At 40.0% G+C, this 12797-nt stretch overlaps 1 protein-coding gene across 1 annotated transcript in view; it reads left to right on the forward strand.

Annotated features, from left to right (window-relative positions):
- TET1 (tet methylcytosine dioxygenase 1) overlaps positions 1 to 12323 on the forward strand; it is a 57586-nt gene extending 45263 nt beyond the window's left edge. The window contains exons 11-12 of the mRNA XM_009994883.1: positions 7025 to 7364; positions 11188 to 12323. Coding sequence (XP_009993185.1) covers positions 7025 to 7364; positions 11188 to 12323 — 1476 coding nt within the window. The remainder of the gene's footprint in view (positions 1 to 7024; positions 7365 to 11187) is intronic.
- Positions 12324 to 12797: the final 474 nt, after the last annotated feature.

The raw sequence follows: 12797 nt of genomic DNA on the forward strand, positions 1-12797 counted from the left end.
AGTACCAGTTATATGCAGATATTTGGTGCGAACAAGCTGGAAGTGGACTTGGCAGAATATTAGTGAGATGCCACAAGTGAGGTCATGTGTAAGTGCAGTCACCTCAAAAAGGATCCCAAATTTGAAAAAGATACTTCCCTTTCATGACAAACTGCATACATCTAAATTAAATTTAATTTAGGTATTCTGAAAATAATACTTCAAGTGTAACATTGTATCCTAACTTAAAGACAAAATTAAATGGAAACTGAGCTCATGCTGCCATATTGGATCCCAAAAAAGTATTAAGTTGTGGCTGGAGGGACAAGTAGCCTTCTTTTAAGAATGTATTGTGGAATAGTTCTATGGCTGTAGCTATCTGTGATCATCCAATGTCATTTCAGCTTCAGACTAAGCTTGCTGGTGGTGACACTTTCTTTCTATGGATTGTACATGGTGTGTTTGCTAATAATTCCAAACCGAAGCAGCATGGAAAATGATGACATGCATAAGGATGTTTTGTAGGCCAGAACTGATTGTTGTCTGTCTTTCAAGTTCTACCAATTTGTAAGTCTTGCAGAATACTATCAAGTCACCATTAGTATTGAAAACTATGCCTTGGAATCTGATTTTTCATCAGATAGCCCACTCTTACTGCATACCTGATTCTCTTTATTTAGATTTTATATATCTTTATTTTAATATATTTGTAGCAAAGGGCTAAATGTAAATAGGAAATAGTTGCAAGTGCTAACACTCAGTTAATATACTTGCCTTGGGACATTTGGAAGGTGCCTTAGAGTTTGGAGTCACAGAAGGGTCTGTCTCTACAGCCTTTGTGGCTAGAAGCCACAGGTGTGATTCCTAGGACACAGTTTGCTGGCTGTTCCTCTCTCCAGGTGTGTATTATGGTGCTACATGTTGGAAGCCTAAAGCTAAACATGTTGTAGTTGTGCAAAGAGGGTGACAGGACATGCTGGGCTTTCTTCAGTCTAGGTCAGTTGGATGATGATCAAAATTAGGGTTGTTAATTTGGCTTAGAACCAAATCTGGTAATAACATGAAAACTAGTGGTAAGAACACACAGAAGTGACTACATGTGATTCTAGTATCTGGCTACCTCTGGCATTCTGATCTAATTCCAGAAGCTGCTTGGGCTGCTTGTCTTGTTTAAAATACACTCATTTCTTACAGATCCCTGGTAATAATGATGTAGGAGTCATTTACATCTTACCCATGACATGCTTTGTAAAATGCTGTGTCAAAGTGTGTCACCTCTGAGGTGACAGCTTTTGTATATATGATTGTTTTCTGATAATGTGGCTATTAATAGAATGAGAACAATTTGCACTGCCTTACAAACATCAAATACCTATCATTTTATTTATTATTTTTCTCATGTCTTCTGTTTGAGATTTTTTTCCAATGATACTCACATCATACAATTTAAAGCCTGTACAAAAGTGTGCTTGTCATCTTGTACCTTGTTAGTGTTGCTAAGATGTCTTCCCTTTCTCCTTATTCTGACACAAAAATCTTAATTTATAAAATCTGAAGTTCCTCTAAAAGGTTAAACACTGTATAAAATGGTACTTGTGGATGCTGCCAGCTCTGTCACCTCTCAGGGCGTAAGTGACACCTTTTCATTTTCTCCTTTCAGTTGTTGGTGAATCACTTTTACCACAACTATGAAAGGAATGCTGCACAGGACACCACAGTAAAGGAAAACCAGAATCTATTTAAATGATTTAAACTAGGCAAAGGCACAAATTCAGATAAGTTTAATTATATGCCTGGAGTTTACGAATATATTATCTAATGAGCTGCCAATAACAATTTCCTTGCTCTGTCTCTGCCAGAACTTCATTCATTCACATTCATTCATGTGTTTTTCTGGGTTTGCATTTTTGATGATCAGCTTCATTATTAGTGTGTGACTGAAAATATAAGAGGCTGCCAGTTTTGTTAACAGTGTGAGAAAATGGTCTTGGAAATGTCATCTGTAGATACAAGATAGAACAGTACATCTTACAGGAACTGGGGATTACTATGGGGGATTTGATTTGCTGACCATGTCTCCTAGCTAGCAGAACCACACCCTGAACGGAGCAGAGTTGCTTTTTGGTAGAAAAGCAAAAAATAAAAATGAATATTCCCTTTTTGCTCTTTAGTAGAATGAAAACACTTGGCAGTTCTACAGAGGTGTCAACTACCAAGTTTTTATGAAAGAAGCAAAATTAATTTCTGTCTATGAATCGAGTTTTTAAACAACCTCTAAGTCAATAAATACACTGTCTGTTTTTACTCAGACCCTTTTGTCATCTTCTGACATCCTCCTGAGGGCCACTGATGCAGTTAGAACTGCAATGCTAGGGTGCAGGGTTCTTGTGGATGCAAAGCCAGACTGCAAATAAGCAACACAACACACAAACACTTTATAGCTATTAATGGAGTTTGTGAAATATAAGTTATTTTGGGCTTTTTTTTGGGTTAACTGCACAGGATCACATCCTTCATACCTGTGTGGATCCATTTAAATCACTGACATATGGGCTTTTACAGGGACTGGAACAAAATAGTTAGTTAAGCCTTGGCTAGTGCTCTAGTGGGTATGTGGGTGTTTCTGATCCTATGGGGCATGTTGCCCTTTCTGCTGGGCTTGGGGAAGGAGAGAGACCAGCTGCAATTATGTGTAACTGTTGGTGCCACAGAGTCTGTAGCAGGCACTGTGGAAGAAGGGAAGATAAATCTGTGTTTCAAGGGCAGCTACAATATAAAATTTATTATTGGCAGCAGAACTAAGTAGTGTCAACCAGCAATCCATCAACAAACTGTTCCTGATTTGTTTAAAAAAAACCACCCCATAATCCTCTGCTCTTTCAATGACTGTTACTCTGTAGTTATAGCTCATCGAGTCATTCTGTACAGGTCCAGGCCTGTGCCATAAATGACACTGTCTCTCTGAATAGTTGGGCTATGTTCTAGACCATGCCCACAGCTTGCTTTAAGAGGTACAGAAATGCTAGATGCTTAAATGGGTCCTTCAGATTATGTCAAATAGGAGAAAAAATAAACCCCAGAGGGCTGTAAAGGAAGGGGTTTTGTTTCTGTTCTTTATACTGGGAAAATGGAGAAAGATGAGAAGCTTGCTCTGCTGATGTGTGAGCTCCCAGCCAGTGGTTTGTGTGCTGTGGTCACGTTGCAGCACATGGTACAGGGAAGGTGTAGTGGTCAAAAGGAAAATGTGCTTGGGGTTCCCTGCTCTGACTTAGGCATGCTTGCTCAGGCCAAGGAAATGTCACAAGTTGGTCTCAGCTCTGAAGGAAAATTGATGTTGTTCATGATTGTAATGGTGAGAAAGGATGGTACCTCCAAGTCCCACGTGGTGCCCACTGCTCCCCATCTGCACAGGGAAGAGCAGCCCAGGAAACCTAATTCCATCTGTCAGGTTCAGAAAGGCTGTTTGACTGCTGAAACTTGAATTTAAAACATCTGTCTTATGACTCAGTGGAAAAGGCTACATCATTTCTACATGTGAAGTTCAAGAGGACAAAGGCAGATCAAAGAGCCCCAAAATAATGCACTGGGAGCTGTGCAGCTACAGATGTTTCTTTAGAAATCTGTGGAGGGAAATCCACTGAGCTCATGGGTGCATTTTCAGTTTTTTAAAACAAAGTAAAAATCTTTACGACTACACAAGGTTTACCATAACATCACTAAACCCAGAATAGGTAGTGGTTTTGATCACCAAGCACACTGGAAACATAAACAAACCATTTGGCCAACATTTTCTTTGGCTTTTGAGCATCCTGGATGATTTAGCTGCATGTTCTGGAAAAAGTTATTTAGAGTTGCAGGATATGCAGCCTCCATGTGTAAGTGAGTTTTAACGAGCCCATGATTTTCTCATGTTCGGGTTTAATTTTGGTCAGACTGCAGCACAGTGTCAGTACCAATGGCAAATGTTGGGTTTAACTTCTCAGCCGTGCTTCTCTTTTTCATTTTCTTAAAGAAATATTTTGCACAGACTTGAGTATTAGCCTGGCTTCTGAGATGGACGTTTCTCATTTGGTGGCTTACGCTGCTTCAGCCTTCAATCACTAGCTTATCTCTAGGGCCTTGATTTATAGCTGGTTTCCATGTAACATGAACTTTACAGTTACCCACCTGCCATTGTGCCCTCTTTATATTAAAATATATGATGGGGGGAGATGCTGACCTTGAGATTTAACATATATTACATTTGCTGTCATGGTATTTAGGCTGTAGGTATACTGGTTCACAGAGTTTTAACATGATTTTTAACATACATTAATTTCTGAATGTTATATATTTTAGCTCAGTTTTTAATATATTGCATGTGTTGGAGTCAACTGTACTTCCAGCACAGTTCTGTCAATATAGTACAGCCCTTATTCTTTGGTCATCAAAACAGTTCTTTAGCCTTCTTGTTCTAAAGAGGGTGTTGGCTTTGTGGTAGTGGCAAATTTTTGCTTAAAGTAAGTTTTGTTTCAAACCAATATGAGCTTTGATTTTAGTCTCTGCTTGTGTGCTCTCTCCTGGGCCAAGCATTGTGAAAGTGTAGAGCTAATCTATCTTTGCCTAGTTGTAAGTCAGATGAAAGATGATTAATTCATTGTTAAGAGTAAATATTTTTATGGAAAAGAGTAAATATTGTAAACACACAAGAACAGTTTTCCATGAGAGTATCTGGTGAAGTGGATAAAAATTCAGAACTGGAAAATTTAGAATTGGTTGAGGGTCTCTGTTTTTAAAAAAAGCAGATTGTGGATTGAATCCTCAAGATTTGAACACTTTTCAGACTAGTGCATGGGTCCAGACACATACAGGTTGGACAGAATATTTTAACAGACAAGTGAGAATCGGGTAGTTTCTGATGAGAACACATGGGATCTAGGCCCCTCCGTGCTAATTTACTGCCTCTGGTTTTCATTCAGAAAGGGAGGGTGTGCTGGACTTTCTAAGAACATGAGTTATGTGTAATTGTGCTCTCTGTGTGTCCTGTCCTCTCTCACCCTTCCTAATAACCTGGAATCTGTTGGCAAATTTCAAGCAGGTTCCTCTGAACTTTACAGAAACTGAACAGTTGTTGGAGATGTTGAGCTCTTGTTCCAAGTTGTGACATTTTCCTGTTGAGTGGGGAGAGGGATGCAGGTTAGCTTCTCTGCTGAGGAAGGCAGCAGGGTCTTCACAGCCACAACCCAGGATATCTTGTGAGATCCTGCTGGCCCAGTAGCTGCAGGAACGGAGCTCCAGCCACTCCTGGCTTCTGTTGGCTGGTTTGGTGGGAGCAGGGAGAATGGTGCTGGGGTGGGTTGGGCATGTGGGAGCACGGGGGCTGGAAAATCCATAGGGAACCAGGAATCATTTGCTGCTCATGGAACAACTTGTTGTTTTTTCTAAATCTTCCTCGTAGTCCCAAGGCTGCCCAGAAGAGGTAAGTGCGCATGGAGCAAGCACCGCAGTAAGCGCTACTCCTCAGCTTCTAACTGCCCTTCACTTTGCCTCCTTAAGAACCCTTCTCTTGATCCTCTCAAAATGCCACCTGAAAAGCTCCTCTCCTTTGTCTGTGCCCCTTAAGTTCCCTCTTTTTGCTGCTCTGCAACTGTCAAGCTTTGCATATAGCTATTTATAAAGCCCTAACCACCACCTTATTGATTTAGGATTTTTAGCTTGTGATTCTGTGATTTTATTGTTCTGGAATTAATTGTGTGATGCCTTTGTGTGAAAGCTGTGCTATAAAATACACATTTCTGTTTGGTGGGTTTTTTTTTCCCTAAATAATAATAGTTATTCTCCCCTGGATTGTTAGGCATGGTGAGAAGTTCCTGAAAAACTGAATTAACTTTTTATCATAGGCATCACATTCAGCCTACACAATGATGGAATGATAATGTTTCCACTTAGGGAGTATCATCTCATCCTTGGATGGCACTTGGATTCCTGTCTGTGTGTAGTTAGTCACTCCCTGTGAAGTAGCAGCTTAACTAAGCCATGACTTGGCTGCATGGCTTTCTAGTAACTTAGTGTGTTGTTGTGGAGTGCAGCAGTCTCTTGTGAACACAGTAACACTGTAAATGGTGTGATGATTCCTACATCTGCTCCTACGTGTGAGCTGCTGTCCTCCCTTGGAAGGCATGGAATGGAAGTAGCAAGCACATTGCTGTCTTTAGAGCTTCTTTTGAGGTGAAGGGTTAATATTAATAGTGGCCAGAGATCTAGAAGGGCTGAAAATGAGCAGTACTGCAAATGTTCAGCAGTGATTTGGAAAAATTAATAGTAAGAAAACTGATACAATAAGTTTGAACCTATTTCTCCACATTTCTGCTTTGTCCTTATCAAACTAGATCTAACCAGCATCCTCCTCTCTGCTCCAGTATCTCACAACACAATTTAATAAGAAAAAGTAGTTCAGTAGCCTAAGAGAAACCCAACATTTACTGGGTCTTGTGGCTTCATTACAGCAGGCAGCTGGAGTTGGGGAAGGGTGTTAACTTAAGAAAGTGTGCATGAATATAGAGGGAGAGAGTTAGAGCTGAGGTTTACTAAAAACAATATGAATGTTTGGGAGTTTGTCATTTTCTAGCTAAAACAAAACAGAAAACCACTTCCATGTCATAGAAACCTCTGGTTCTGTCCAGAAATATTTTTTTTTGGTACTTTGAAATGAATGAAATGAACATCAAATATGCTTTTTAAAAAATCTGAATGCTTAGGAATTTACAGTATATTTACAGCTCAGGTAATTTACCAAGGCTGGCATATATTTGTGCATAGTGTCAGTTGAGCCAAAGCTTCATTTTTCTGTCCAGGACAGGTGCCTTGGGTCTTATTCTTCACCTACCCCATGATTTTTCTGCATCATCATCATAAATCAAACAAAATATTTGTCAGATGTTTCTGTTTGAAAGACCCATTGCACTGAGGCCACCAAATGTGAGAGAACAATGAAGTCTAGGATGACTGCCTTCAATATTTAAAGAACTTTGTATTTGACGTGTTTGTAAATGTTTGTTCTCGCCAGGTCTGCACGTTAACGAAGGAAGACAACCGGAGAGTGGGGGTGATTCCAAGTGATGAACAGCTCCATGTGTTACCTCTCTACAAAATTTCACAAACAGATGAATTTGGCACTGAAGAGGGACTTGAAGCTAAGATCAAAGCCGGAGCCATACAGGTGCTCACAGCTTTTCCCAGAGAAGTACGAATGTTAGCGGAGCCTCTCAGAGCCACAAAGAAGAAGAAGCCAGACACAAGAAGGACCTCGAGTGAAAAGCAGCCCTTAATAGATAAAAAATACTCAACGCCAGTAAAGCTGAAAACTGAAGCCCCAGAAAATCTCAGCAACACTTTGCATTGTTTAGGTGAGTGGTGCTTATTAAATTCTGCCAGTCTCTTCTGATACTGTGTAGCCTCTTACCCATCAGAGGGATGGAAAAGCTCCTTGATATTCAGTTCTGTAAAATACTTCTGCATTTTGCGTTTTAGGGGCTAATGAGCAAGTCATTGTAGCCAATGTTCTCTCTAGGCACTGGAAAAAAAAACAACAGGCTATTGCCCCAAAGTAAGTTTGTGGTGGTGTGTTAACATCACTAAAATACTTCCAAGCTCCCTTATTCCAATAAATAATGGCAGTAGGATCATCTTGAAATATCGTTGTAGTAATGTTTATCTACATAACAAACATGAATCGCTGTCATTTGAAAGTACAAGAGCTGTGCTCTTCCCTTCCTGTGAAAGACAGTGGCTTTCTCAGACTAAGTCAATGTTAGTTCCTTATCTCTGGCTTGGATACTGCTGCAAAGAAAGAGCTTTTATCCAAGATGACACTGCTTCTCAAATTGTTCCTTGGAATACTATTGGCAAGGGAATGTGTCAGCAGGGAAGTAGAAGGTGCGCCCTGTTCTGTTACAACATGACAATGGCGGAGTCTTCTGCCACGGAGCATGTTTGTGCAATTCAGAATCCTGACTTGCCTGAGCTGTGTGGGGGTACGTTATGTGTCTGTAGCTGGGGTCAGGTTTTGGGCCAGTACCTCAGAGTACAGAACTATTCTGTAAGACTTCATAGTAATGAGTAGTATAAAAGAGGGAAGAGGTGGAGGAAGCCGTGGACTTAGGTTCTGTGACTAGAGGGGAAGAAATAAATGAAAGGAATTAAAACATAGCTCGTCTGCCTTTTATCTGCTACAATTTTGCATCCAGATGGGGTAGATGTAAGGGGAGGAATTAACAGTTAAATGTATTTAGAAGAACACCTGCATTTCAGAGGGTGGGAGGAATTAAATCAATTTGATGTATTTTCCTAATTTGCACTTGCCTTTGTCTTTGGCTTAGTTAGAGCAACCAGTATGTGTGGCATGTAGTGAGGTGGAGTAACAACACCAGGAGCAGTGTCACTGACAGCTCCAGAACACTGGACAGACATGCAGTTAATCTACATGCAAATTTGGGAGACACAGTCCAGGCTTTGAAACAAATAGAAAAGCACTCCTTCAGGCTGAGGACAACATCCAACAATAACACTGAAGCAATGATTAATAACTTCCATCCTGCTTGGGGTGGACTGGAAGTCTCGGAAGCATCAGAGGGCTCTGGTTTGGGAAGGAATTCTGATACTGCATGATCTCACAGGAAAGTTGTTTTGAAACGCTGAAATAGTTATAAACAGCCTACCTGTAGATGTTATTGTAGTGATGAAGCAACATGGCTTTGATATCTGCAAACCACTCCTTTTAACACATGGCACCATATCCAGAGTTCTGCCATATGCTTTGTAACACAGAACTTCATTTCTTGAACAGGCAAAAATAATAAAGTAACTGTGTAAACAAGCCAGCTTACATAACTTGTTTGGACTTGGAAGTATTTTGGTAAAGTAATTTAAAAGGGCTGCTGATGAAAATAAGTCACAGAGGAAGAAATACCTTCATGAGTGAGAAAGTTGTGCAGAGATGGAAAAATAAGAACGTAAATAAAAATACTTAGTTTCTGTCATAAAAGTGCAGGTTTTGTCATAGAAACTTTGATAGCAGAGTCCCTCAGAACAGATGTCAGTGCTGGAATCCCCAGATCTGGTGCTGGCACACACTGCTGTGGTTGGCCACAGGAGCCATTTCAAAGAGGCTTCACTAAGGTGGGCAGCAGTGGCAGGGGAGGGTCAGGCTTGCAAAGGGCAAGGTTTTGTGCTCTGCATGAGGTAAATAACTTGAAGCATTTATGCACGTCATCCTTTGTGTGTTCCAGCTGTACAGGGGGATGGCTGGGTGTCACTGTGCAGACCCTAGCACAGCACTGCTGCCCTGCCACTAACCCGCAGGGAAATGCACAGGCCTGTCAATTATGGATTTAGAATATTGCAGTATTGTACTTGGACACACATTTTTTGTGGTTACAGGGGATGAGTCATTGATTGTTCTTTCCATTTTGCCAGTGGCAGGTATTGCTCTAGTCCTGAGGAATGGAAAATTTTAGTCCAGCTGACATTGTTAAGCTGAATATGAATACAAAATCCAAGGTTGTGTGAGCCAAAGGAGCTGAAACTAGCCTAGGAAGTAGTTACTCCTGATGGTAAATTAGAGGAAACTATTACTCAAATGAGAATCCTTTCATGTTAATAGTGGCATTCAATTCTGATCGTACCATTTAAACATAAACCAAGACAAAGGTTTGAAAAATAGGTTAAAAAGATAGAAAGATTTACCAAGGGAAGGATAAAAGTACCAAATACCCTTTTTAGGCAAGCAGCAAATAAAGTACTGCCAGAAGTACCTGGAGCAAGTCAGATACTACTGTTATATTTCATCCTAATGCAAGAACGAAAGAATACTCAGCTACACTTAACTGTAAGGAAAAGATGTTGATAACTGGTGTTTGCACGTGATTTGCCTGTGAGGACGAAGACTTCAGAATACTGGTTTTGGTTTTCAAACATTTAAAACAGAGAACATGTAATCAGATGGGATGAGATAACCATGGCATACACCATCAGTCATGGTTTTGGCCATGGTCTAGAGGGAAAGGCTTTGAGTTTTATTTAATAAGAAAAGTTTTCTAAAGAGTTGATACGGTTTCCTTATGTCCCATGATCTCAGCGTTTGCATACTAATGATTGTGTCCATAATTTATCCCACTTTGCCTTTTTTGTATTCCTATTGAAAGAATGTTTTTTAATCCATCACTATATAAATTATTAAAAGACAGAATAGTTCTTCTATATTCGGTAAAGCAATTAACATTCTGTATATTTATGGAATAAAGAAGGAACACTGACAGTCTTTTATGAGAGCGTTCTGTGGGCTGCTAAGTTTGCCAGCAAAATACATGTTAAGCAATTTCATGTGAAGCCCATGAATGTCGGTGGAATTCTTTCCCATTCCTCCAGTGGACTCTGGATTGAGCCCATAATAAGAATGAGGAGACTGTTCCACAAACAAGCACAACTGTGGGGTGCCAGGGCTAGAGATTGATTAGGGAGCAGACATAAATTGAACAAGTATGTCTCTACAAAGTTCTGAAATAATGTGTGGCAATTAGATGGAAGACAGCTGAATCACATGATGCAGCTTTGTGAGGATGGATTTACCTGGAGTATGTTGCCAGTTGCTTTTTTTAAAATAAATTTTCTGTGTAGTTACTTGATAATGTACATATCGTTGTAATTAAGTGAAATTTTTGCTGCTATGGACAAGATCTATAAACACTTTTTTCTTCGATCCTAATACAAGGTCAAGGCAGCCAAGAATTGTAATTGTTTTACAGGCTTCATTTCAGACAGACTAAATTTCATCATTGGTGTAAAAACAATTGCCCAGTGGTTCCTGCTAGCCTGGGCAGTTCTGAAGGCCAGCAGCCAGCTGCTGGGAAGCGTGTGGATTGGGCTGTGTGAATCTGAACAGATCTGAGTGGTTCTTTTATTCTACCTGTTTATTTTATTCTTCTCCCTGTTAAATATCTTTCCAGATACCAGAAGTCTGACTAGAAAAGATTATGACATTACTTCAGCAAGGTTATTATGTATGTACGCATAGTCATACACTCTAAAAAAGCTGAGAATAACAATTTTGAAAAATTCTAGTCATCACGTGTATCTTACATATTAGAAAGCCAGTATGAAAATATTGTAAAAGGTGTATGTTATTAACTAAGTGAGGAAAAGTACTTATCCTGTGGTGTGCATTTTTTTTAGGGAACAAAACAGATGCTTTAAAACCTGGGATAAAAACGGAGCCTTCTGATCACCTCTATGCCATCAAAAATGCTTCAAACACTACTAAAAATTGTTCTTTATTAAAACAGTATACAGCTTCCTCCCCTTTTAAGGTGGATGGTTTACATCCTTACTCATCTTTAGAACATAAGCCTGGCATAACAGCAGTGACTAACATTCAACAAGATTTCTCAGTTCCCTACGGGTATTTTGAGTGCAGTAGTAAGCAACCTCACGTGACACCTTACGTTAATTGTAAGAACTTTGATGTGTCGGTCAAAGATTATACTGGAATTTTGCTGAATGATAAGATGAATGGTGCGCCACCCATCCTTCCAGAGGTCACTGCTCCAGGCCCCCCAGCCCACAGAGACTCCCTGCCCACTATACTTGAACATCAGCCAGACAAACAGAATTGTCAGCTGCAGTTAGACAACCCTCCTTCTTCACAGATGACCGGTGATTTGTCAGTACCACAAAGCTCTCCAGCAAAGGATGCTGTTGGAAATGAAGCTGACTGTTCCCATGGATGCCCGATGGAAAAGGGCAGCTCCCATGGAGAGCAGATGTGTGATTTTGACTGTGTTGAGGAAAAGCAAAACAGTGCACTGGGACAACCAACCGAGTCGGAAGAAAAAGCTGAGGAACTGTGGTCAGACAGCGAGCACAATTTTTTGGATGGCGACATTGGCGGGGTGGCTGTGGCACCTTCTCATGGCTCTATCTTAATTGAATGTGCCCGACGTGAACTCCACGCTACCACACCCATTAAAAAACCCAACCGCAATCACCCCACCAGAATTTCTTTAGTTTTCTACCAACACAAAAATTTAAATGAGCCAAAACATGGTTTAGCCATGTGGGAAGCAAAGATGGCCGAGAGGGCGAAAGAAAAGGAAAAAGAAGCAGAAAGATTAGGAACCGAGAACACTGAACTCAACTCCAGCAGCAGGAAAACAAAGCAAATGAATGAAAACAGAGATATTTTTTATGAAGACAACGAGTTCAACCAAATCCCATCACGCAGAGCACTGACTGTAACAAAGGACAACGTGATAACAGTATCTTCGTATGCCCTCACCCGAGTTGCAGGGCCGTACAACCATTGGGCATAGGTTTTTGTATCGAATGCCTCCTCTTGGTGCAGTGTTACACAGTGTTTCTTTAAGGTGCTGTTAAAGAACAAGCCTTGCGTTGTTTACTATTTGCTCATCTCAACCATTTTAAGGCTGAGGTAAAAAAAAAGGGGGGGGATTTCTTCTTAAACTGTGACTTTAACATTTGGTGGTGCTCAAGCACATTTTAAGCAAAAAAAAAAAGTTGTATAGATTTAATACATTCTAAAAAAATATTTTCTTTAGGTTATTAACCTTGATTGAATCATTCAGTTTATTACCTTTAGGAATTTATATTTTGGTGCTTTAAATCAAGTCTGTTTACTACAAAAATCATTTATAGGGATTTTAACAGGTTCACATTTTATGGTGTTAAATCAAGTTATATGGTAATAGCTCTACACGGCTCTTGGTGCTTAACCACATCAAACATTTAAAAATAAGCTGAATTATTACTTCATGGTGCCATTGCTT

Source organism: Chaetura pelagica, unplaced genomic scaffold (assembly GCF_000747805.2).
Source record: "Chaetura pelagica isolate M959 unplaced genomic scaffold, ChaPel_1.0 scaffold112, whole genome shotgun sequence".
NCBI lineage: Eukaryota > Metazoa > Chordata > Aves > Apodiformes > Apodidae > Chaetura > Chaetura pelagica.